Source organism: Vanacampus margaritifer, chromosome 12 (genome assembly GCF_051991255.1).
Source record: "Vanacampus margaritifer isolate UIUO_Vmar chromosome 12, RoL_Vmar_1.0, whole genome shotgun sequence".
NCBI classification, from domain to species: Eukaryota; Metazoa; Chordata; class Actinopteri; order Syngnathiformes; family Syngnathidae; genus Vanacampus; species Vanacampus margaritifer.
Window position 1 is genome coordinate 2,990,682 of NC_135443.1, and position 25,724 is coordinate 3,016,405.

The 25,724-nt window shown below is 42.1% G+C and overlaps 1 protein-coding gene across 2 annotated transcripts in view; it reads right to left on the minus strand.

Moving 5' to 3' along the window:
* The window catches only part of fmn2a (formin 2a), a 44,024-nt gene that overhangs the window by 12,848 nt on the left and 5,452 nt on the right, over positions 1–25,724 (minus strand). For both annotated transcript variants that reach the window (XM_077582257.1, XM_077582256.1), the window contains exons 3-13: positions 24,790–24,947; positions 22,159–22,305; positions 19,735–20,366; positions 18,121–18,262; positions 15,285–15,372; positions 8,213–8,274; positions 4,696–4,787; positions 4,494–4,623; positions 3,955–4,101; positions 2,921–2,980; positions 2,174–2,294 (exon numbers count right to left, since the gene is read on the minus strand). In XM_077582257.1, the coding sequence (XP_077438383.1) occupies positions 2,174–2,294; positions 2,921–2,980; positions 3,955–4,101; positions 4,494–4,623; positions 4,696–4,787; positions 8,213–8,274; positions 15,285–15,372; positions 18,121–18,262; positions 19,735–20,366; positions 22,159–22,305; positions 24,790–24,947 (1,779 nt within the window). The remainder of the gene's footprint in view (positions 1–2,173; positions 2,295–2,920; positions 2,981–3,954; positions 4,102–4,493; positions 4,624–4,695; positions 4,788–8,212; positions 8,275–15,284; positions 15,373–18,120; positions 18,263–19,734; positions 20,367–22,158; positions 22,306–24,789; positions 24,948–25,724) is intronic.

Consider the following 25,724-nt stretch of genomic DNA (forward strand, 5'->3'; position numbering starts at 1 on the left):
AAATACATTTATAAGTGCCCGTGGACATGCTTGGAAAATGCTGCTGAGTGTTTTGAGAAAGAGAAATGAGCCATTTCCCAACAGCCACATTCGTTAGGTCTTCACTTCCTTGTCAAAGCGCAAGCCAAGCAGCACATTTGCTTCCAGAGATCTTGATCAACCAATCAATCAATCAAATGGTTTTTCCATCTGTTTCATGATGGAACATTTCACCGTATCGAAGTATCTCCTTTTGTTAAAAAAAAAAAAAATTGCCTCAGACGTGAGGAGAGATGCTGTTGCCAAAAGCAAAATTAATTTAGAGCTATAGAAGATAAAATGAAATAGCGTATTATAGAAATTTCCAGATGTGATGAGATGAAACCCGGCCCCTCCACAGTGAACAATTTAATTGGACACTTTGAGGCTTTTGGCGTAACGATAATGGCAATATTATTAAAACTGCCACAATATCGTCGTCGTCGTGTCACGATATTAAAAGCAGCACGTTTGGGTGAAACACTATGAAACTTTCTTATGTTGCTTTCGTTGCTTGAATGTTGTGTTTGTTGTATATGTTTTTTTTTTTTATATATTTTGTCTTTACACATGTACTTTTAAAATCTGTTTGTTTTTTCTTTACATACGTCTTCGAAATAAAATTGAAAAAAAAAAGGGAACATGCTTTTTTTGTTGTTGCCATCTTTGCAGAGGCTGTTGCAGCAGGACCCTAAGGACAAAATTCTAAAATCTTCCTATCAAATTGTCAACTAATTTACACTGGGTGAAAATCAAATGAGCGCCATCATTATGTATGCTGATCTCAATTTCATGAGGAGGTCTACCGAACCCATGGGGGTCTCGTCCCGAACCAGTCACATCTGTTTCTGCTTGCCGTCTGGACAACAACCAGATGTTATCTCGCAGCTGACACACCTCCGCCAATCTGACCGCGGCCGTGGCATGCTCGACTTTTGAGAAAATGAGTTTCCGTTTCCGCGCGAGAAGTTATGTTAAAGGCCTCATGCATAATTCATGGCTCCACATGTTTCCTCACGCGTTGCCCATAAACAAATAACACCTCAGGGTCGAGTTAAGCAGATGGGGGGGAAACGTAGGCAGCCAGCGAATGTCCAGCCTGTTCGCAAGCAGATCGCGGTCGGGTGCACAGCAAAAATTTCTAGTGTTAGATTTAACATTTTGAGTGTTAATCTAACACTAGAAAAGTGTTTATGTGAGTCCACACCAATGAGTGTAAATCTGACCATTTTTAAAGTGTTACTCTAACACTTTTTAAAGTGTTACTTTTTTTCCAGTGTTACTCCAACACTGTAGCGTTAAAAAAAATATATATATATTAACACTGAGAGTGTTAAATCCAACACTAGAAAAGTGTTTATGTGTCCACACCAATGAGTGTAAATCTGGCACTTTTCAAAGTGTTACTCTAACACTTTTTAAAGTGTTACTTTTTTTCCAGTGTTACTCCAACACTGTAGCGTTAAAAAAAAAATTGGGATTAACACTGAGAGTGTTAAATCCAACACTAGAAAAGTGTTTGTGTCCACACCAATGATTGTAAATCTGGCACTTTTCAAAGTGTTACTCTAACACTGTGCAGTGTTAAAAATCTACACCTGTAAACATTGAGTAGTTTTGAAAGTACTCAGTGTTAAACATTTAATCCTGCCAAACTACACTGAACTCTGGTGTCTAAACACTTAAGAGTGAATTGCACTAGTGTCAGTGTTAAAAAATGTAACTCAACATTTTATTATGGTAAATGGTACTTCATTTATATAGTTTTTCCTCAAAGCACTTTACTTTTTGACTACTGATGACACTGCACCAGGAGGGGTTCAATATCTTGCTCAAGGACACTTTGACATAGCCACACTGGTCTGGGATTGAACCCTCAATCTGAGGGTTGCGAGACGACTACTCAACCACTGAGCCACGCCGCCCTGACATCAACAACTGGATGTATTGAAATGTCGACAGCGCGCTGGAAAACTGCAGAGTTTCTCCTTCACCGGAAATGAGGGTGTGGTCAATTTAACACTCAAGGTAGTGCTTTTCAGGTTACACCCAACACTTAAGGAAATTGACTCTGACAGTGTTAAAATAACGCTACTTACTACGATCTGTATTTGATCGAAGACTGGAAATGTAACAATTTTCTGTGTCAGCTTACCATTCAGGTCCTTCCGTAGCTTGCGCAGATCCTTTTCAAAGTCCTCGAACTTCATCTGGGAGGCCTGGAAGAGGTCGTGCGGCTCGGGTAGAGGGAAAGCGCACGCTTCTCTTCCAGCATTCTGGAGAAGCACACATGCAGAGAAACACACAATGACTCGAGGAAGGCCTCGCTTGTATACATTATGAACACACCAGCCAGATTGATGCAAATGTCTTACAGTAAGTGGCCCTTGTGTGCTTATGAACAATTCAAACAAATATGTTTGATTTGACAACACATTTAGGAGCATTTAAGCAGGGCAAACGGGGAAAAAAAAAATATCATCACAATCCTCTCCATCACTGTCGCTCCAAGGCCATTATGAGTGCTGCGAGCATGTAATGCAGGTTGATTTTGGCAAGCGGCACTCGGGCCCGAGTTCATCTCATCTGGCGAAAACTAATTATTTACACCAGCGCCTCGTTAGATGCCGTGCCAGTGAACGGGGCGACCAGTTTGAACGAACCCAGGCCGAGAGATGAAGAGTGAAATGCAGACAGAAAATCACCAGTCAGCCGGAGGAGGAGGAGGAGGAGAGATTTCACGTTGCCGTATATACGGAAAAGAAAAATAAATAATTTGATAAAGGATAAGTCATTGTATCCTCTGGCGAGAGAGGAGATGAAAAGAGGGCTCTGGAAGGATTTCTGAGGGAATCAGACCCCAACGGAAAAGTGATTCAAATAAACAGAAATGAAAACATACCTCATCAAAGTGCCTCAGATAGTAAGCAACCACGTAGGACAAAAGACTCTGGGAGTTATCCTGAAAGAAAGGAAAAGACCTAAATAAATAAACCCAAATCCTTTATTTATTAATCTAATCATCTCGGAGCAGGACGTTTCAATTTGTGCGTGGGCACACAAAAATAGAAACAGCAGCCCTGAGGAGGGGGAGCATCAATCATGACATTAGGGGAACAATGTAACAACACGCTTGGCTGGCTGTCATAATTCAGAGTGGGATGTTCTTTATGGACGCAACGCTCGGTCCACCTCCAGCATCACGGCCTTATATGGCGCTGCCAAGGGCAGACTGGGACCAGCGTGATATTGAGCGAGAAGAGTAAACACGATGGCCTCTTCTCCAAAGCTCTGCAGCTCATGCGGACCACAAGTTCCAAGATTTGACTCGAATTCTAATTCCAGGTCGGGGGAGACACTGGAGGTCAAGATTTTCCGATGACTTTCGCTCGACTATTTTTATATACAGTGGAACCTCCAGAGCTGGATTGAAGCCGTTGTTCTCATTTCGAAACCTTTTTGTCCAATGGGATATCATGTCAAGTGATAGGCAAGGCAAGCTAACTATCAGACGGAACACAAAGTTCATTATTAATTCAGGCTAAAACTAAAATACAATAATCACCATATAGAGACATCTGACATATAGAAAAGGAACATGAGACATCTTAAGGCCATGATAATCATTAGCGTCATACATTTAGCTTCATGCTATTTACATTAGCATCTGGTTGGTAAAGTTCATTTTTTGTGAATGAAATTGCTACAGAATTATTGAAACTGTGTTGAAATTCAACATTCAACAGGGGCATCATAAAACACCACCAAAGAAAAGCAACATCGGCTTTTGAGGCACATTTCTAGAACATTCCTCTGAACTCCGATATGAACATCTTTTGATTTAGCTTTGGATATTGGCGGTTCCATATCATGACAACATTCCCTTCCTGAAACGACACGACACTTTCGTCTTCTTCTTTTTTTGTAAGTACTTACGCAGCTCTTAACGTCCTTCAGTTTGGGCAGAATGTCCAAGGTGAAGCCATCAGCCTGCCCGCGGGTTCGATTACCTCCATTCATGAAGTTACCAAAAGCTAGAACCAGACCCAGAACCTGCAATACACACTTCCCACTCTGAAGAGACTGACACACATACAAACATCAAAGTCAGACAGGCTGATATTTATATTGAATTAATAATGAACTATATATATTTATATTTATTTGTCTTTGCCAACAGCGCGTTGCCAGGGCAACAGCATGCAACACAATAAAAAAAAAATCTGTAACTTCTCATTTAAAACACTTTTAGATAAAACGTCCAAAGTTTGAAGACGATCGGATACATTTTCTAGGAGGAGTTTGTTCAAATATGACCTTTAGGAAAGGGCAAAAACGGGACCAAATTTTAAAATAAAATAAAAATGGCGGACTTCCTGTTCAGTTTAGGGTATGACTCTCAAAATACTTTTTTTTTTTTATAGGTCTTGAGCAGTAGCCAGTTACAAAAAGAGCTCAAGGTTGCCGCATCTCACCTTGCATGTTCTTTGTAGGATTTCCATTTTCCGGACAATGGAGGTGATGCATTCATGGAAAGTGGACTGGAAAAGGATGCAGAAGACCCTTTCAGAGAAGTTGGGGATCTCAGACAACTGCAACAAGAACCTGAAGAAGGAACGTTGAAGGATGCTCACTTTCATCCAGTGAGCAGATTCAAGTCGCGCAATGCAGACTTACTGCTCGGGCTTGTCCAGAGGCTTTGCGTCCTTTTTGTCTTGCACCGACTTCATGTGTTTGGTGATGTTCTCCATCTCGTCATTTTGGGCTCTCTGATTGACGGAAATTGTTCCATTGGAAAATTCAATTGGCAATGTTTCAAACCAAATGTATTGCAAAAGTGACGTGAAGTCGTTGCTACTGTGGGTTGAAATAAAAAAACGGTATGTAGAGTGGATTCAACTTGCGGAGGCGGAGCCTAAAGTCCACAAAGACAAAGTAAAGCATTTTCACTTGTGGAGGCAGCACTTCAAACCCTTAGTGACTAAGGCTCCGCCAACACATCGACAAACACAACACAGACTTAGATGGTCGCTTGAAGGTGGCTCAGTTTTTTTGCCCAGCCCTGATCCAAGTCACGGGTAGAGTTAATTTGGTCAAACTATGACTCAGCAAAATTCAAAATAGCTTACAGCTTTTCCCTAATAAGCAGATGATAAAATAATTTCTTAGTTGTTTAGTTTGACACTTGATGGGTGGGCGGGTGCGCCAGAGACCCAATTACTTGCATACTAACAATTCCATAACATGTCAACAACACACTAAAATGCTTGATCATGTCAGTTGCATTTCCTGCCAAGACCGAAAGATGATGACGATGGACAAATGTGACGATGCCTCCCCCCCCCCCACTTGTCTATCGAACCTTCGCTCAAGCCGGCCTTCGCGTGGATCCTCAACAGACATCAAAAACGAGCATCAAACGCAGCGAGGGTCCGATTAGTATTCTGCACAGCGCCGCCTTCTTGGGGCGAGGGCGAGCTCTCCTTCGCCCTCCTCTTGAGACATTTTCAAGTGTAAATATATTTAACACAAAACAGATCCCTTTCAAAGGGCGGCAGCGCAGCCCAGCAGTGTTCGGCGTAATTGGGGACAAGTAGGCATAAGCGTGTGATCTTTGAATTGCAAGGGCATGTTGCAACGGTTGTTAGCATGGAAAATACAGTCCCATGTGGAATATCAAATGCAAAGGAATGTAGGATGATATTCCGTGATGCCAGATTTGGAGCAGTAGTTGGCCAAGTGGTATTCATTATCCGCTTTTCTAGTTCTGGGCAAAGGGAGCCGACTATGGCTAATTCTCTCATTTATGTCACTCAGTTTCCCGTTTATGAGAGTCTCAGTGCACTGAAGTGCAAAGAATACTTTCCAAATGAGCGCGGGTATAATGTCATAAACATAGAAAGACATCAGAAGCCACACGCTATGAAGAAAATAAAGAGGCGATCATTAAACGATCGTACGCGAGGGGCCGTGCTTCTGACTGACCTGCGTGACATTTCGCTACCGTCAGCAGTCTGAGCTTCAGACAGCCAGTCTGGGCCCAGATTATGGCTTGTGATATTGCAAAGGAGGGAGCCGTTTTCCCACTATCACTGCCACCCCCTTTTAATGGCTTATTGTTCAAAGCACAGGAGTGACTATAATCCGCAAGATCGCAGACTGAGCGACTCTACGCCCGCAGAAGGGGGGAGGAAAAAAGAAGTAAAATCTCTGTGCTCGGTTTCAGTTTGTTTGCGAGCGTGTTTGTGCCGAGGCGACGCGAGGAAAGTGAGGGAGAGCAGTCTTCTCTTTCGCGCAGCCAGCGAGCGAGCGAGCGAGCGAGGGCGTAACCATTAGAAGCCCCCTCGCATTCCTCAAGACAGGCTGACTGTGCTGCCAACTGTGGTTTAGGGGTCTGGAGACCCACAGACAGGATGGAGTCTCGCAATACAAAAGGGAAACAATTTGGCTCCTCCACTCAATAACACAGCCCGAGGCGGCGAAGGGACGGGAGGGGTAGAAGGAGAAAGGGGCGATAGGCCTTCCAAATCGTGGGGTGAGCGCTTGAGACGTTAGAGGAGACTCTTGACATGTCGGATCAGAACGGCAGCTCATCTTGTTCCCATGATCAACAATCAGCCATTTACAGTCAAGCAGCGCCGCTCATTTGCCATTCACGTTTTTTTTCTGTGGAAGCTTATCCTCGGATGTTTGCCGAAAAATTCACCTATTCCACGTTTTGTACTTGCTGTAACACCCTAAAGCCTTTTTTACACTGCACTTATCAGAGCGCAGCATACTATCGTCAAACCCTTTCATTGTGTATGTGGTGAGGGGCAGGAACCACGGAATAAAGCATTGTTGCGTGCAGGTGGTCAAAAACCCCTCCAACAGGAGAGGAGCTGGTGGAGCGTTTTAGTCTAAGTCGAAACCCTGCCGCAGTTTGACTTTAGCCCGAGGTGCTAACTAGCTAGCGCCATTAGGGCTCGTTTACCAGTTAGAAACCCTGTCACAGTTTTGATTTAGCCCCAGGTGCTAGCTAGCTAGCGCCATTGGGGCTCGTTTACCTGCTAGAGAGCTAGCTAGCTAGTTAGAAACCCTGTCACAGTTTGGCTTTAGCCCCAGGTGCTAGCTAGCTAGCTCCATTAGGGCTCGTTAACCTGCTAGCTAGAGAGCTAGCTAGCTAGCTAGTTAGAAACCCTGTCACAGTTTGGCTTTAGCCCCAAGTGCTAGCTAGCTAGCACCATTGGGGCTCGTTTACCTGCTAGAGAGCTAGCTAGCTAGTTAGAAACCCTGTCACAGTTTGGCTTTAGCCCCAGGTGCTAGCTAGCTAGCGCCATTGGTGCTCCCAATGGTTTCCTACTGGTTAGGAGAGAACCACTTTCAAATCCAAGATGAGTTTTTATTGTTGACAGGCCGTGGTGGCAAATATTACGAAGGCACAACACGCGTGCAAACTCTTCGGAGCAGGAGGAGCAAAAGTCGATCAGATTCAGTGTGACAAAAACATGTTTACCGTGTTAAATCATCGCTCCCCTATTCAGGCCCTCTCCAAACATCACACGGTTTGTGGCGAGCCGCTCTGCCTAATGCCTAATGCCCATGTCCTTTAGTTCAACCCTTCACAGGGAGGCAGGAAACGCCACATCTGAAGTGAAAAATCTCTTCACAGTAGAGTGGCGTCGAGTGGAAAAACATGCCGCTTGATTCTGAAAACACAACAGCCTAATTGAATTCATTTTTTTTCCCTGCAAAAGTTGAGCTTTTTGCTTTCGAAGGCCAGCCATTGTGTGAATTATGATTACACAAAAAAAAAAAGCTACGCTAACAGCTGACGGTCGCCTGCTTGAAAGTGCGATGAATCACGTCTCGTCAAATCCTTGCTAGGTTGCCTTCTGTCATTAAATAACAGCCAGTTTATTTATGTGGACGGTGTGAAATGTGCAAGTACGTCTTTCTGTTTGCCGCAAGCGACAGTTTCAAAATAAAAGCTAAACGGAAAGAAGAAGGGGGAAAAGTGCTTAGCAGTGCGGCTTTTGTTGCTCAACTTTTGTGTTTATGTATTTTTTGCACTGGCGGGAAAAGTGCAGAAATGATTACGGCTCGAGATTGATGACACAAACCGCCGTCTGAGCGAGACTGGCTCGTCTTTCCCTTCAAGATAAAAAACGTTTTCAGAGCAAGTGTGACACCCCTCGATGCTTTTGATACTCACATTCTCATAAAGCGCTTGTAGGGTCTCCAGATCCACGACAGTGTTGTCCATATTGAGGACGGCTGAGGGAAGAAGGACAGGACATTATAAACAAGCAAGGACATGACCTTTAGGGCCTCGACAAAGGTAGTGCTTTGTTGTCATCTTCGTGACCCTGAACTATGTTGAAGTGAGTTAAGGAGCTTCATTTAGACAAATTTTGTGCTTTGTTGCCATCTTGTGGCATTATTGTGGCAGGGAACTACGTTCAAGTGAGTTGAGGAGCTTCATTTAGACAAACGTTTTGCTTTGACGCCATGTCAAAGTGGTATCAACATATGGTATCAACATATGGTATGAACATATCTACTGTATATGAAATTACAAAACTCTCTGATGGAGGCGTCATTTATAATTTGCTGTTCATGAACGCTAATATGTTTATCCCCCCCCAAAAAAAACTTTACAGCTCTGCTTACCTCAGAGTGCTTCACCCCTTTGTGTCCAGGCTAAATGAATGCTGCTTGCCCAAAGCTAACAAATTTAACCATCAGGTTGAAAGTGGCTCTGGATCTTCACCCAGCCTAACTGATCGATGCTGGTGGGAGGTGGTTGTTATAGAATTTTCACGAACTTCAACGTTACTAAAAAAAAAAAGATTTACTTGCTTGTGTAATTTTACACTCGATGTTTGAAACGACACTACAGAGACGCAACTATTTTGTAGACAAGCAATAAAAAGTCCATTTCCAATAAGACGTCCCCTTTATGATAGCCGAGAGCTCTGCTGCGGTTGGAAGCCGCACGGAAACACGGCTGGCATTCCCTGCGCGTCGTATTTATCAGCTCTGGTGGCGATTGCTGGCAAACGGAGCCGCAGAGTACGACGTGACTGCAGAGGTCTCGCCAATGTGGCAGTGCTGCGCTGACGTGTGTTTGAACTCGCGTGTTTGAATTCCTGCCGTCGCCTTTTTGTCTCGGCGCGAGGACCCAGGCGCCCGCCAGCATTAATCCTTTGAAAGTAAATGTTTAAAGACAAACACAGCCCCCCCCGCGGGGTCTGCGGTGTTGAGGCCGATGTGTTGTCGCTATGTGTGCATAATTTGCCCGGCGAAGAACTCAACACCAATACAGTTGAATGTTGACAATTTCAACATGTCACCTTAGACCCGCCTTGTTTTCTTGTGCAAGGTGTCAGGAGTGTAAATGGAACGAGGTGTAATTGAGGTTCACGCTTTGCCTTGTGGTTTGGGTGTGAAACTGAACTACACTTCATTATTGGTTAACTCACTGACTCCCAGCCATTTTCAATGACGCAATCCCCTTCGCTCCCGCCTGTTTTACTGGATTTTGGCCTTAGAGTAGACTGATGTCCATACTTTGATACTCTATTGTGTTTATGCATGTTGACATCTTATTTATGATGAAGTAATGTGGTGGCTACTCACAGTATTGATCATATTACACACCGATTTGTAAACACCACCACACTATTGATTGATCAATTGAATTAGCATTAAACAGCATTTATTTTCTTTTTTTACAAACACATTTTTAAAAGTTGATTTTTACTTGTAGGAGAGTGAAATTGATTTGGGCTGACTTCATTTTTGATGGCCACTTATTCCATTTGCATGCAGCATAACAGGTAAATGCTGCTGTTTACTGCTGTAAATGGCTCAATGAGTCAAGTAGCCTTTTATAGCAAAAGGTGGAATATGCCAAAGCAGTGATACTTATGTTTTGGTGACCAGATTTTAACAATATAAACCATGACATTGCAAATTTTGCTGGAAATCAAACATAATGTAAATTCTCACCAGAAAGTATTTATAACAATATCAAGTCTGTTTGGTAACCGGTCGTTGTGTTATTACTTTAGCTAATGGCAATGCTAAATGCTATCTTGATTGACAGTTTATCAGAGCTAAACAAGTCAAGTACTCACTATTATCCAACCTTTTTTTGCCTGGTCTGGTGTCCAGTCTGACTCGCTAATGCTAATTAGCACGTTACTCGCGGCACTTATCACTCAAAAGAACGGCTGTCCATACAAAATGCTTCAGGAATGTATACAGAAAAGCATCTTAATATTACTCACCGGCATATGCTTTTCCTACACTGCAAAAAAACAACAACTTTTAATTGCATAACTTGATCGTGAGCTTTTTCTTCTACTCTCTAATGTGGCTACAACTTAACTGTGTATCAGTACGCACGGAACCACACTGCCCCTAAGTGGCCAAATCGTGTACAACAAAACTGAGCTGCAATTGGCTAAATTAAATGTACACGTGCACAAATACTACTGATACTAGAATGCATCATATGTCTACTTTAAAGCGGTTTTATGAGCGAGACGGTTTGAACTGGAATGAATTACTGTATTCCAAATATAATTGATCTCATTTTGAAAGTTTGTTTTGAAATGGAAGGATACGTATTGTGGTCACGATAAATCGCGGCACAACTGTAAGAAGGAGCGCCTCAAGCAAATGATACAATCAGATCTTTAGCGTTGCTATCTGCCATCTCGTTCTCCTTAAGAGTCCGAGGAATTCCTAAATTGTAGTTCTTCTTGTCACTCACGACGACCCCCCCTTCGTTGCCCCTCTTCCTCCCTTGCTTCCTCACAAACCATTTGGTTTTCATTTCTGCATCAGAATCTGGCGGGCCGTTCTCCATGAAGGCACGTTTGAAAAGATTGCAACAGAGATCGATGGCCACGTTGAAAGGCGGCACGGCAGACGTCATGTCTTGTGACGGGTGGACACGAGACGACAAACAAACAACAGCAACGTGTTGACCGGTCGCCGAGCAACAGCGCCGACATACACAAGGGAGCATCTTAAAACGTGTGAATCACAAGTGCTTTTCCGTTGGGGATATTGAAATGTTGACAGGCGGCGCCGTTTTTATCATCGGCAAATAAAACGCATGATTCACGACATCAGAAGTGACATTTACTCAAGCATGTGAAGCAAAGTTAATTTCCCAATCTCATGAAGATCAGGACAAAATTATATCATGGGAACATTTTCTTATTAAACTGCAAAGACACTTTGTGCTATTTTGTTTTATCTTTGTAAAAATGACCTTCATTTAGTCCTTCTTCCATTCATCAGTTTGTCTATTGTTCCTCCATCCCAAACTTGTCACTCCGATCCTTTGTATGTCTGTCAATCCAACAGTCCTGGCGTCTGGCATGCGACTAGCATCCATGCAGTAAATGTATCCAGTTAAACCTTCATTCAACTTCACCGTGCAGTCTCTCGATTCACTCAAATACTTCGTCATCCATCGGACACGTCCAGCCATACAGAACTGCATCCCATCAAGTCAATTCACTCGCCTGGGGGGCGGATGGATCGGAGCAGGGGGGGATATCATTTCCCTCTGCTCCGGTTCACCTGCCCCCAATTTTAATGCACCACACACACACACTTATGTATATACACTGGGTGGGGTCACACACACGGTTTAGGGGTAGAGTTCGCCAGTCGGCGAGCTGGCGAACTTAGTAACAGGGTTAGTTTTTCACTTTGATCGTTGGGGTGACGACCGGGGCCTCTCCCCGCTGGGCCTGGGGTTCGGGGATGCCGCCCGTCCTCCGGTGCCCCCATCTCCCCTTCTGCCCCTGGTGTTCCGTCCCTCCGCGTGGTGGGGTGGGCGCGGGTGCCCTCTCCGCTCCGCTGCCCGGCCCCCTCTTCGGCGCGGATGCCTGGGTGCGGTGTGTCCCCGGGGTCTGGGGTCGGGGGCTGGGGGGCTGTCGGTTGGTGGGGGTGGGGGCGGGGGGCGGGGGCGGCTTGGTTGGTGGGGGGGTGGTGGTGGGGGTGCCGGGGTGGGGGGTGCTGGGGTGGGGAGGGTGTCTGGGGATTTGGGGGCCTGGGGGCGGTTGGGGCTGGGTTGGGGTGGGTGGCGGGGGTGGGGGGCGGGGGGGTCGCGGGGGGAGCGGGGGTTGTGGGCCGGTGGGGTGCCTGGTGGGCCTGCAGTGCCCCGTCCTGCTGCGTTGGGTTGGGGGCGCGGGCCGCGTTGGGGTGGGGGGCGCTCCTGCTCCGGGGTTTGCTCTCCGGCCGGTGGCCCCTGCGGGGCCCGGGGGTCGTCCTTTGGCGCGGCCGCGGCCTGGGGGGCCCTGAGGTGTTGCGCTTGCTCTGTCCTGGCGGAGGTCGACGGCTCCCCTCTTTGGTGGAGATTTTCATGCATGCTAGATCCACCACACCAGCATCTATCGAGACTCAGACACAATTTGTTTCTCCCTCAGGTCATTGATTCGGTGGAGGCTGGTGTCTGTGGATCTCACTCTGCTTCGTCTGTCCTTTCTACCTTTCCTCAGTTTTTCCTTTGGGCCCTTGAGGTTTCCCTGATTTGTTGGAGTTGGGATGTCTTTGGGGTTGGTGAAGGTTAGTGGCCCGGTGGGTGGTGTCTGGTCGGTGCTGGGCTTCGCTTTTCTTTCTTTTCTTTGGTCCCCCTTTGGGTCTCCTGGCGGCCCCACGACTCTGGCTGGATTTTGAAGTGTTCGGTTTAGGTGAACGGTATGGGAATTCTTATTTATTTTTATTTTTTTTCGCACGCACGCACGCACGCACACACACACGCACAAACACACATACAAAAAAAAAAAAAAAAAAGGGAGAACAATGATGATGACATTTCAAATGATCAATACTGAGATCTCCCAAAAAAAAAAAAAAAAAAAAAAAAAAAAAAAAAAAAAAAAAAAAAAAAAAAAGTCAATTCACTCGTTTTCACCCCAAAATATATAAAGACGTTCTATTTTAAATATTACCATGCTCCCATTCGCAAAACCTGTTTCCATAGCCAAAATTTGCATTTTCCTTTTCCTTCCAAGTGTTTTTGTTGTTGTTGCAAATTTTGGGCCCTTTTTCGTTTCCATTCAGTTTTATTTTCATATTTCTTGAAAATTTGAATACAAATGGGAGGATGGAAACCCCGCTATTGTTGCACAGCTCTCAGGTAACAACCAATCACAGCTCAGCTTCAGAAAACAGGTGAGCTGTGATTGGTCATTGCCTGAGCCCCGAACAACTGTGATGTCATCTTCAGTCGACTGCAAGTGGCAAAATGGCCGCCCCCTGAGATAGATAAAAACGGCTGGATTTTGCTTCATAACTCATATTCCAAAAATGTAATATTAATCAGAATGTCATGTTTAGACTAATGTGGTCACATATAACGTATTATTGTAAAGAAATGTTTAAGGTTTCCACTTTAACTCATTCACTGCCATTGACGGCTACAGACGTAAAAAAAATCTTTTGAACCATTTCTATTAGTTTAACATTTTTTCCCACTTTTTGTTAACAAGAGTATGAAAACTTTGAATATTTTTTTTATCGTACAATTAGAACAGATATAGAATTTGTGATTAATTGTGAGTTAACTAGTGAAGCTATGCAATTAATTATGATTACAAATTTTAATCGCCTGACGCCCCAAATTTTTAATAATGTTGTCTTTTCTTTTTTTTTTAATTCATTTATTGCGATTGACGGCTATAGATGTCAAAAACTCATTTGAACTATTTCTATTAGTTTAACTTTTTTTCCCCACTTTTTGTTAACAAGAGTATGAAAACTTTGAATATTTTTTTTTTGTATATTTAGAACAGATATAGAATTTGTGATTAATCATGAGTTAACTAGTGAAGTCATGCAATTATTTACAATTAAAAATATTAATCGCCTGTCACCCCTAATTTTTAATAAAAAAATTTTTTTATGAATTTATGGCAGTGAACAAGTTAAGCTGATACATCAGAACTGTAAATGAGAAGCAGTTGTCATAGGAAGGAACAACAGCAGAACTGAAGGCTAGTTCTGTAAAAGAATAAAACATGTTAAAGCTATTTACAACATGCATATTTGTCCGTACTCCATAAAACTCACTGTTGGGGCTTGACTAACATGCATGTCACCAAAGCTCTTGTATCGTCTCCCTCCATCTTGTTCTCTGTGATATACTGACGTTTCCAATCAGCGCTAATGGTGCGCTAAGGTAAAAGTTGTCCTAACATTTGAGATGAACGGCAGTGCTGATGAGCGTGGCCCGCGCATGCCCTTCCAGCACTGACCCAAGATGGATGTTCTCACCTTCAAACTCCAATTACAAGCGTGGAAATGCTTCGAGGGCAACAACACACCACAGAGTGAATTACAGGCTCTTCAAATTTGAGGTATTTGTATTTTTTTTGTCATGAATTAAATTCGTTTTGGTGAAAACTTCACAGCGAAAATGGATCTCTACCGCAATGTGAGGCATCTTTGACGAGAGCGAGTGTTTAGACACGTCGATGAGTGACGACGGCGGAGCAATCAGAGACAAACTAAAACAGGAAGACAGTCCGTTCTCATCATCATCATCTCGCGAGTGACATCACTTTGACAAAAGGCGGCCCGACAACATGGTGACAAGTCGGAGAAAAACATAGTCGTGCGGTTGGCTAGAGGGGCTGGAACCAAAATGAAAAGCGCAAAATGGTGGGAGGATGAGAGCAGGGGACGGGATTTTGTATTTCTATAAAAGCAGCACAAGGGTGGTGTACCCACCATTGTTGTTAACTTTTCTTTCATTCAATTGTTTGCGATGAGGAAAGTGCATCATTCTACTTAAATGTCCTACTTTCATGATATGATATCGTCAATTATCAATCGTCAACGATAGCGTCAGCATTTTATATTTACCATGAATTTCACCTGAAATCCAAATATCCCTAACTTTTTGTGAGTAGTGTATATTTAACCTGCCACATTGCTTTGTCTTACAAAAGTTTGCTAGCTTAATGCTAACAAAATTAGCATCAATTCAAATGATTAAGCCCATGGTTAGCATATAGCTTAAAAATTCTCTCATCCATTGAATTTGTATTGCAGGGATGGCCGCCTGCATTCTGAGCGGCCTTTGATTCATATTTGAAGCTAAAAATGTTTACTACTGATGATCAGTTGTAATAAGAGGGTTCACCAGTAGCACGTCAAGACTGTGCTTGATCAGAAAAGAAAAGCAAGCAGGTCCTGACCAATCAACTCATTCTTCTTCTTTTGGGACCTCTATCATTTCCCACAACGTCACTCACCATTCTGGATGTCCTTCATGTCAAGATGGATGCTGGACATCAGGATACCGACGGCCTGGGAACGCTTGTTGCTCAAAAGCTTCGCCACCTGCAATCAACGACCAGGCAAAAAAAAAAAAAAAAAACAGGGTTAAACAGAAGAACAAACCTAGTAAAAGCATTTCAATAATTGACATGTTACGAAAGACAGGATCATTACCCCCCTCCTTTGACATTTTCCTTGTGTGGGAGTGCAACACAAGCCTACTAACCACAAACATTTATATGAAATTATAATGCTGTCTCGTTGATTTACGATGTCTCAATTGACTTTACCGCCACCGTCATCTCCATCAGTCATCTCCCAGTCGTGACGAACAGCGTCTACGGCTGAGAGACCAATTAAAAGTTTATGTTATTATTAGCCAACCAAGACAAAGAGGTATGAGGGTCATACAGAAGAGAAGAGAAAAGAAAATGGCACTGCCTAAATAAACAAAAAAATAAATCAGACTGTTCCATGGTAAAAAAATAAAGCAACTCTCCTGAGTGTGATGTGAGCAGTTTGGCAGATAAAAGTCCAACTGTGCTTGCATCAAGTTGTTTATTGACACTCAGTCGGTCGGAGTTGATTGTAAAACTAAACACACGTATATTTAACCTACCACATTGCTTTGTCATATAAAAGTTTGCTAGCTTAATGCTAACATCTAATGCGAAACACAAAGTTTGCTCTCTTAATGCTAACATCTAATGCGAAACACCATAAGAACGCTAACGAAATTAGCATCGATCCAAATGATTAAGCCTATGGTTAGCATATAGCTTAACAATTCTCTCATCCATTGAACTTGTCAGGCAAGGAATACTTTCTGCCTGTATCTCATAAATACATTTTCCCTTCCAGAGTTACTGCCCCCCACCCTCGTCAATCCTACTTTTGAAGGCGAGCCACAGGTTCTCAATAGGCTTGAGGTCAGGGGATGTCAGAATTCCTTCAATATTCAATATTTTTGCAGCGCGGGATAGTGAATTGGCCTACCATCTTCCTCAAGATAATTCTTGGGAAAATGTTTGGGCTCAGTACAGCCATGGAAGGACGCTCCCGGTTAGCCAAGCAGGGCGCAAAAATTGGCCGAATGTCCACATGTACTTGCTTTATTAAAAAGACCATTAAAAAAAGATGTTCTCAGCGCTACCGGTTTTAGGCTAACGGTTTTATTTTGAAGAGGCACCTCCGGTTTAGTGCTTTTTGTTCTCAAGGTAGCTTGATAGCGTAAGTACGCTGGAAAAGTTTGTTGCGCAGCGTCGAGGAATGTCCTTACTGGTAACGTCACCGAAAAGGCAAAAGGTACATTTTGTTTAATAATTTGTTTATTAGCACACTGTTGGAAAATAATCTGCATACTTCTGAGCCCAGTGAAAATGTATCTCCTCATGATGGGCTGACCAAATTTTGGCTTTTGTTCTTATGAAATCTGAATTTAAAATGACAGCGCACTTTTGGAATTTTATAATGAAACTAACATTAATGGAAATAGAAGTTATTATTACTATGGTTGGGTCATTACAAAAGTAATGCTGAGGTGCAATTCTGTTTTTGGAATCATGTTCTCATTTGCGTCGCTGTGTTTGAGAACATCCAAAAGTGGTGCCATCCTGCCATGACCACTGGAATCGAACCGACCGCATCCAACAATTTGTCTGTCCCAATTTTGTCATTTGTCTTTCCTAATAGTGGAACGGACCACAGAAAAGAGTTGTTTGGTGATGTGGTCACTGATTTTCCCCAAAAAGGGAGAGTATAATGGCAAACAGAGCATCCTGGATCGTGCATCTGTAAGGTAAATGAAAGAAAATGTCCTTTGTTGTCTGCTACATGGACGCATAAAAATAGCCGGAGAATCAATGGCAGTGACTTTAATTACAAAGGTTAAAAGCATCTGCCTATGAAAGCTAAGAGCTTTAGATGGTGCAATTATACTCAGTCACAATCTGGTAAAAAAAAAAAAAAAAGAGTGCAACACTTTGAGTTGCAAATGTTTGGCTGCATCACAGCCACATTCTGTACTCACTGTGTTCACAGAGAGTGATGAACTGAAGATTAAAGTGATTTAAAGTCCACTTAACTGTTCTCAGACCTCCTAAAAAATAAATAAATAAAAAGAACAGAGGGCGGACACAAAAATAATTCAAAGCTTTTGATATGGGGTGGCACCCGAAAAGAAGTGGATTTTGACTTTTTTTGGGCAACAGACGTTTCAAGGAAGTGTCCAACGTTCACTTCAGCGGAAAGTTTCTGGGAGATGTTCGCATGTCGGTTGGAAGTCACCCGCTCCCATGAAATCATTTTCATTCCGGAAAACCACATTTCCTCTTCGCAAACAATCGGATGGGAAAAGCACTTCCCCGGAACAATATTATTTGTGCTATTCGCCATTGAAACACATAATTTAGCTGTTAAATACATTCAACATACAAATCCTGACAAGAACATGTTTGAATTGGAGATCAAACATTTCTCCGCTGGCTGATTGATGGAGTAGCATGAAGCGTGCTGGCAACGAGAGACGCTCTGGCTCAGAAAAGTGAATCACACAGCGAGCACAATGGGAGGAACCGCATCATGAAATACGGCTCCCAGGCTTCCATCCCTCCCGAAAGGAGTCATCGCCACCGCAAGGTTTCTTCTCGCCGCACGCGAAATACTGGCCGGCTGCCATAATATGGTCAGGCGGGAGTTTGACGGGAGCCAGAGCTCACGCCACAGAATAACCGTCTGCTTTTAAGCACTCAGTGGGACAAGATAAGAGCCCTGAGGCATCCCCCAATCGAGTACATAGCTTCGAAATCATACCTGCTTGGCTTTGGATTTGCTGATTGTGTCCGAAATGGGTTTTTTCTTTTCTTTCACGGCACTTTTGGAGAAGAGATCCACAAATTCATCAAAGTCCACAGTTGGCTCTTGAATTGTCTCCCAAACTAATGAACCGCTCTGCCTGCAGAAAGACAAAAATGACGTTGAAAAACATACAAAGGCAGACAACAAATACAATACTGTGAAAAATCGACCACTTTTCCACAGCAGCGTTGACCTTTAAACAGTTTTGAGTGTCACAAGGACCAATGAAGAATCCATTCATTTTGTTTTGAAGGAAGGCCAAATCCGAGATTCAACCGTTTTCAAGAGGAAGTCACTTTAAGACAATTCAGAATATTTTAAGTTTATATTTACAATTATTAAATTAGAATCGTCAAAATATTTTCATCTCATCCTTATGATATCAATGTTTGTGTAACACTTAAAGGGATACTTGACTCATTGAGCCATTTTGAGTTGTAAAAAGTTAATATTTTGTCTATAATTACTGTGGTAACTTTATTTTTTTCATGTACAATTAATACCTTTAAAAACTAATTTTTCTACTTGCTGTCGATTGAAGATGACATCACCTGTGCTGAGGAAGTAGGTAACGACCAATCATGGTTCAGTTGACTGACCAAGCCCATAAAACAGGTAAGCCATGATTGGTCGTTACCTACTTCCTCAGCACAGGTGATGTCATCATCAGTCGACAGCAAGTAGGAAATTTTTATTTTTTTAAAGGTATTAATTGTACATGAAAAATAATTAAGTTATCAAATTAATTCCAGACAAAATATTAACATTTCACTGCTGAAAATGGCTCAATGAATCAAGTATCCCTTTAACTTATTTTACTTTTAATAATAAACTAAAACATTTGACCAGTTACTGATTCGGCAAAATTAACTTTGGAACTTAATATTTGTGGCGTTTTTATCATGTCCATGACATTTAAGAATAATTGATGTTCCATAATGAATTGATATTGGATTGAACTGAAGTGAATCGAATAAGGAGAAATCAAATCGAACTGAACTCTTGTGACTCAAAATCAAATTGACCCTATTAGGGTTAAGCAGCAAAATCCAGCCGTTTTTATCCATCTGAGAGGGCGGCCATTTTGCCACTTTCTGTCGAGTGAAAATGACATCACAGTTGCGCAGGTCTCAGGTAACAACCAATCTCAGCTTCAGCTTCAAAAAACAGGTGAGCTGTGATTGGTCGTAGCCAGAACCCTGAGCAACTGTGATGTCATCTTTAGTCGACAGCAAGTAACAAAATGGCCACGCCCTGAGATGGAAAAAAAAAAAGGCTGGATTTTGCTTCATAACTCGTATTCCACAAATGTAATATTAATCAGAATGTCATGTTTAGACTCGTGAGGTCACAAAAAAAATATTATTGTCAAGTATAGGAACCAAAATGTGTTGCACAACAATTAATTTGTGGTTCCCTGGACTGCATCACATCCATTTTCCGCAAGGTTGAGCATCCCCATCGCCTCACAGTATGCAGCAGATTTTTATCTTAAGTGGACAAGTTTCCTCTCTCCTACGTAAAGACCAGCTCAGTGCCAGCGATGCCTATCTGCCTTCATGTTCTTACTTCTTAGCGTGCAGCTGAATGCGCGTCCAGTAGAGGGGCTTCATCGGCTTGGGGGGCTCGATCACAGCCTTGGCGGGGGCGGCTTCCTGGACCATGGCGGAGAACCCGGGCCCCGGCGGCGGTGGCAGTGGGGGGCCGAGGCCTGGGGGCGGGGGTGGGGGAGGGGGGCCCATTCCGGGAGGTGGGGGCGGCGGCGGGGGGCCCATACCTGGGGGAGGAGGAGGTGGGGGCGGAGCTCCAAAACCGGGTGGTGGCGGCGGCGGCGGAGGCGGCGGGGGACAGGATCCAAGTCCAGGTAAAGGTGGAGGAGGCGGCGGGGGACAGGATCCAAGTCCAGGTAAAGGTGGAGGAGGAGGAGGAGGAGGAGGTGGAGGTGCGATAGTCTTGTTCTGCTGGCACGTGCAGACAAAGCCCCCCTCAGGCTTGGGGAGGCCAGTCGTCACATCTAACTTAAAACCATTTCCCAGCGGCGAGGTCTGGACAAACACCTCCTGGCTCGAGGAGACCTGCTGGCCCTGCAGCGCGGCCATCTTGACACGAAGGTCGAGGATGGTCTTCTCCAGCTGGGCTATGACGCCACCGTCATCCTCGGAGGAAGACTGAGCTGACGACTTCAACCTGCTGGGCTCTGCCTGTCAGCGCACAAAGCACAAGAAAGATGTCAAATACGTCACAACGGTGCTCCCTAACCTTTGTTGAGCCAAGAAATACATTTTTTTTTTACAATAGAAAAATCTCACGACACTCCATCATAAAAAAAAAAGTCACAAAAAGTAAATACTGTATACTGAAAAATTACAGATTTCGTCTCAATTTATTAACACAGTGTTAAATTTGGCTCTGTTTAACTGAGCGTAAAAATCTAGCAAGTCGACAGATAGAAACTGAGTGTGTCAGGCCATTCAATTTTTTAATCGAAATTAATCGCACGACTTCAGTTCACTCACGATTAATCGCTAATTTTATATCTGTTCTAAATGTACAATACAATATTTCATTTTAAGTTTTCATGTACTTGTTAATAAAAGTGGATTTTTTTTAAACCAATAGAAATATGTCTGCATCTTTTAGTCATTCATACGATAATTCATAAAATTGGGTTAAAATTAAAAAGATGTACTGTACCGTGAAAAAAAAAAGAAAGAAGAAGAGTGTGATATTGATTTGCGTTAGTCATTTTTCTGCCACTAAATGGCATAATGACATTTGCAAGACATTGGTGACAGCTTTGTGCATTTTTCTTTTTCTATTAAGAGCTTTTCTAATCTTTAATATGGAGAAACTTGTGAAATTCTGCACATTTTTAAAATTGTAAAATTGTCTTGACCCCAGTGTTCACTAATATATGCATTATTATTACATTTATTACCGCTAATTTTTGACATGCATGCGTCTGCTGCGTCGCAACTGGAATTCCCCCGATACAGACTTTCCTCATTAATCGAGGCATTAAATTAACTCTAAATTAACTCAAAATGAACCCACTAATTTTGACACCCCTAATAGAAACACCTGATGATGATTTCATGGTTGGAAATCACTATAAAAGACCGCCTGGCACAAAAATGACAGCTTCATGACATCTTTATGGACGCTTTCAATTTCAATAAGCTCTTAATACTGTAAACTTTGAAAAGCAACTCAAAATTTCAAACTGAATTCAACATTTAATAGCCAAAAATGAGTCCGAAATGAATCGAGTATTGCATTCCACCACAGAGACTCACTCAGGAATGCAATTAGAGTAAATAATGAGTAAATAATTTGACAGTGTAATCCAGAAATACTGATGTGCTCTTTTTTTTTTTGTCTAATAGTACATTTAAATATATATGGATAAACATTAATTATATTTTAGCATCACAAATATTATTACCCTTCAACAAGACATACTGATCGTTGACTGTTAAATAAACATAAAAATGATTTTGTAATTAATACTGTTCATTTAGGGACAAATTGACAAATACATTTGCCAATAACACATCCAAGTTTGCTTCTTCATATTCACTGCATTCCATGTGCATGTTAAAGAACATTTCGGGACACCTCACCTATTATCTTACATATCAATCCCAAATACCCAAATCAAAAAAAGGAGCCAAGTGTAAGCTACATGCAGGTCAACAAAGTCTACAATGTCTAGACTCCATCAGACCTTTTGGCTCCAGACTGGATGAGTGGGATCGTAAGAGAGATTTGACCCCCAGAGACATTGAGTCCCGTTGGGCCTCAAATGAAGCAAAGGGGGAGCAGGTTAGACCACTACCACCACAACGCATTTGCAAATTGTGCTCACAAAGTTGAATCTAAAGCGTATGTTTAGCTATCCTCTTATTTATTAGTTCTCGTACAAAAACAAGGGTTACCATGTGTTGGGTCGAATGAGACAAGCCTGACCTCTGGTGGCAGCTTTCTACCAACCTGAGGGTGAGACGGTGCCGCTGAAGTGGCCTTCAATGGTAATCTGGAACTTTGCACTCTCGGAGTCGGAGTTCTACCGCCGTAAAGCTCCCATAGGTGCGAGGACACCGGCAGCCCCACAGTGGCCCAGGTGTACAGCTGCTCCCCCTGCAGGCAGGTAAGGTAAGACATGATGGCAAATACATGGTTGCGTGTTAAGAAGTAGAAGCAGGACTGAAACATGCACTACAAGTTGTGACTGTATGTATGATCTGGGGATGTCGCCATTGTTATTTTAGATTCTTTCTTTTTTTTTAATTACAACCAAACCTATTATTTAGACTTATTGGGGACAGAAATATATTACATAAAATAAAATTAGGTTATTTTCTATGGAGGTAAATATGGTGCAAAACTAACTTGTAAAAAAAATTTGTACCTGTAGAAAAAAGTCTAAATTTGCATCTGTAAAAGTCGTGATTTATACCTGTAAAAAAAAAATTTGTATCTGTAAAAATTTTTTTTACTACAGGTACAAATCCCAACTTTTACAGATACAAATTTACACTTTTTGTACAGGTACAATTTTTTTATTTTTATTTTACAGGTACACTTTTTTATTTTTTATTTATTTTTTTTTTTTTACAGATACACTTTTTTTTTTACAGGTACAAATCACGACTTTTACAGATACAAATTTAGACTTTTTTCTACAGGTACAATTTTTTTTTTTTTTTACAAGTTAGTTTTTACCTCCATACTTTTCAGGCATAAATGAGGTGTAAATGAGATGGAATGCTTTTTTTTTCTCCTTTCAATTAACAGCCTGTGCTTCAATTATTTTTGAACAAAAAGCACAGCTCATGTCTAATGTATTCCTTAAGCTAATTAATTTCAGTCACTCATGCTTTATGTCCCCTGAATGCAATTAAATCCCCCCCTCACATCCTTTTATCACCCTCACATGATTGCAAAACCTCCGTCTCTTATCAACAGTATGTACAGTAAGAGTTTTAAAAGAGAGAAAAAGCAACACACTTCCCCCGGTTATTTCTGGCAAAGCTGACTAATTGCATAATGAAGGACTGTGCTGGTCCAAACCTCAGATTTAGATTATTATTGTTTTGCCTGGGAATAGCAGGCTGGCTAAACTAGATGGAGGCACGTGGAGCGGTTACATAACGTGGTCAGCAGATGGTCTAGGCGAGCATCGCCGATTGTGACCGCCAGAGTAGAGTGGGTGTCGGAGACGTTTTAATCCAGTCATGCGCGGAAAGGCCATGAACGTGGATGAGCGTGTTTCAGGGCGGCCTTTTGTATCAAAAGAATGTCTTTCCTTAACAAGGCGCACGCATCGCTGCAGAGATGACTTTGAAAAGCCAAGGAACCGTTTGTGGCCACTTCAGACTATAAACTAAACAGCGGCTTTAAACAGACTGAAGGAATAATGTATATTTACGCAAAACATCGCCGAGAGCAAGATTGAGACATTTTATACCGACAACAGTCTTTGCTGGCATACAGCTCGATAATATGTATATAAATAAAGGGCGAGGATGGTTTGCAAGCATAGGCCTAAATTGTAATTATGAAAATTATAGGAAGCACACTAGTGTTGGAATATCAACCTCAGGGAAGATAACTAGCTAGCTAAATAAATAAGCCCCGCCGACATTTGCTAATTACTGGACATAGTGCTAGCAAACAGAAGTAGCGTGAAAAAAGCGGAGGATTCAAAAATGTTAATTAGCAAGATTTCTGCTTGACAGGTACGTTTATTACCTCTGTTTGAGTTTTAAAAAATTGACTGTGCATTCTAGAAAAAAAATGAAATTAATTTTCAAAGATAGTGTATGCTACCAACGTAGCAGCCGTGGCTAACGTCAGCTTGTTTACATAGCAAATGGTAGCTTAGCACTCCCCATTTTGTTGAAGCCTGACAGTCTTTTCTGTGACTATTTACTAATACTAAACACTTTCACATTCTCTTATCTTTATGAATGACCACGTTTAAGAATGCTGGACAGTGAGGGGTGCAAGTTTGGTCAGAGACTCAAGAGGAGAGAGATTAGCCAAGTGGGGCTACATTGACATTCAAATCTTAATAGTGGTTTTAAAACTGCTGATTTCCCTTTTAACTATATTTTTCAGGTATCTAAACTTTATATATTTTTCGGATGACTTTTTATTTTGTAGGCTACTCCTTTGAAAATAGATATCTGTACTGTGATTTCTGTTTGAAAGCATACAAGTTAGCTAGCTCTCGGTTAAAAAAAGGAACGTGAATCTCAGTACAACGACTAACTAACTAACTTTTTTTTTTTTTATGGGCAAACTATTTCGCATCCAGAGAGTTTTGTTTTGGTCTGTTAAATTATAAAAACAGATACTATATAATTGACAGAAATATATTTATTTATTATTATTATTTATTTTTACCTTTGTCCATTTCGGTATCTATAGTTTTTATTTTACTTTTATTGTTTGAATAAAAAAAAAAAAACAAGGGGAAAAACGCCGTACTTCTAATTTAACTAAATTATTATTATTATTTTTACAGCTGTACTTGTACTCAAACTGGATGGCTGGATAGATGAGGGTGCTGGTTCTGCGCTTACACCTTTTCCGTATATTCGTGGCATGCCGGCTTACGTTAAAAGTGAGCTTGGCGTCACTGTGGCGGTCCCCTCCGTTGTCGCTGAAGGGATGCAGGAGGCCCCGAGTCAACATTCGCTGACACATTTCCTTGGCCTGCTCCTGTGACGAGCCCTCCTCCTGGCTCATACAAAGCCTGTCCAGCAGAGTGCGGCCTGAAGGTATACACTACTTTCATCAGTGACCTCACGTTCCAGATGAGAAGAATGTTATGGTTCAGACACAGAATGCAGACTTAAGAAGATGATTTTAAATCGTTGTGACAGTTTGGAATGTGATAATTAAACACTTGCATGCGAACCCCCTGACACTTGATGTGAAGGTGTTAATGGTGCAGCTCCACTTTATATACATGCACACAAAAAATGGTGGACCAAATGTTATTCAGTACCCTCGTTCTGTTTGTGGTTTATCACTCGCACTCCTGCAATCATTTGGGTGTTTTGAGGTTGTTGTTGTTTTTACAGTATAAAATCCTCTCATGTAGCTAAATAAGCTGGACCACATGCAACATAAATAAACATTTCATTTTTTTTCTGGAGAGCTCAGTATTCTCCAGAATTTAAAAAAAATAAAATAAAATAAAAAAATAAAAAAATAAAAAAATGAACATTTCAGTATTATGCGGCCAACTAAAATAATGAAAGTGACTTATTATCTGCCAGCGTCAATTAAAACCGAACATTCGTAACGTTGTACCGGCCAAAATTTTTCGACACAGCTCCTGAACTGGCTCGCGCTACATTGTGTAATTTAAAGAGACTTTTGGGGACAATTCCACGCAGGATACTGTGTAATAATTCAAACAAAGTCTGAAACTATGCTAAATTCCAGCCAATGGGGAGAAATCAAATTAGTTCAATGAATGAAACGGAATAATGTCAATTTTTCCTCATGGATGGCTGTTGCTAATACTTTTTGTCTCTCCTTCC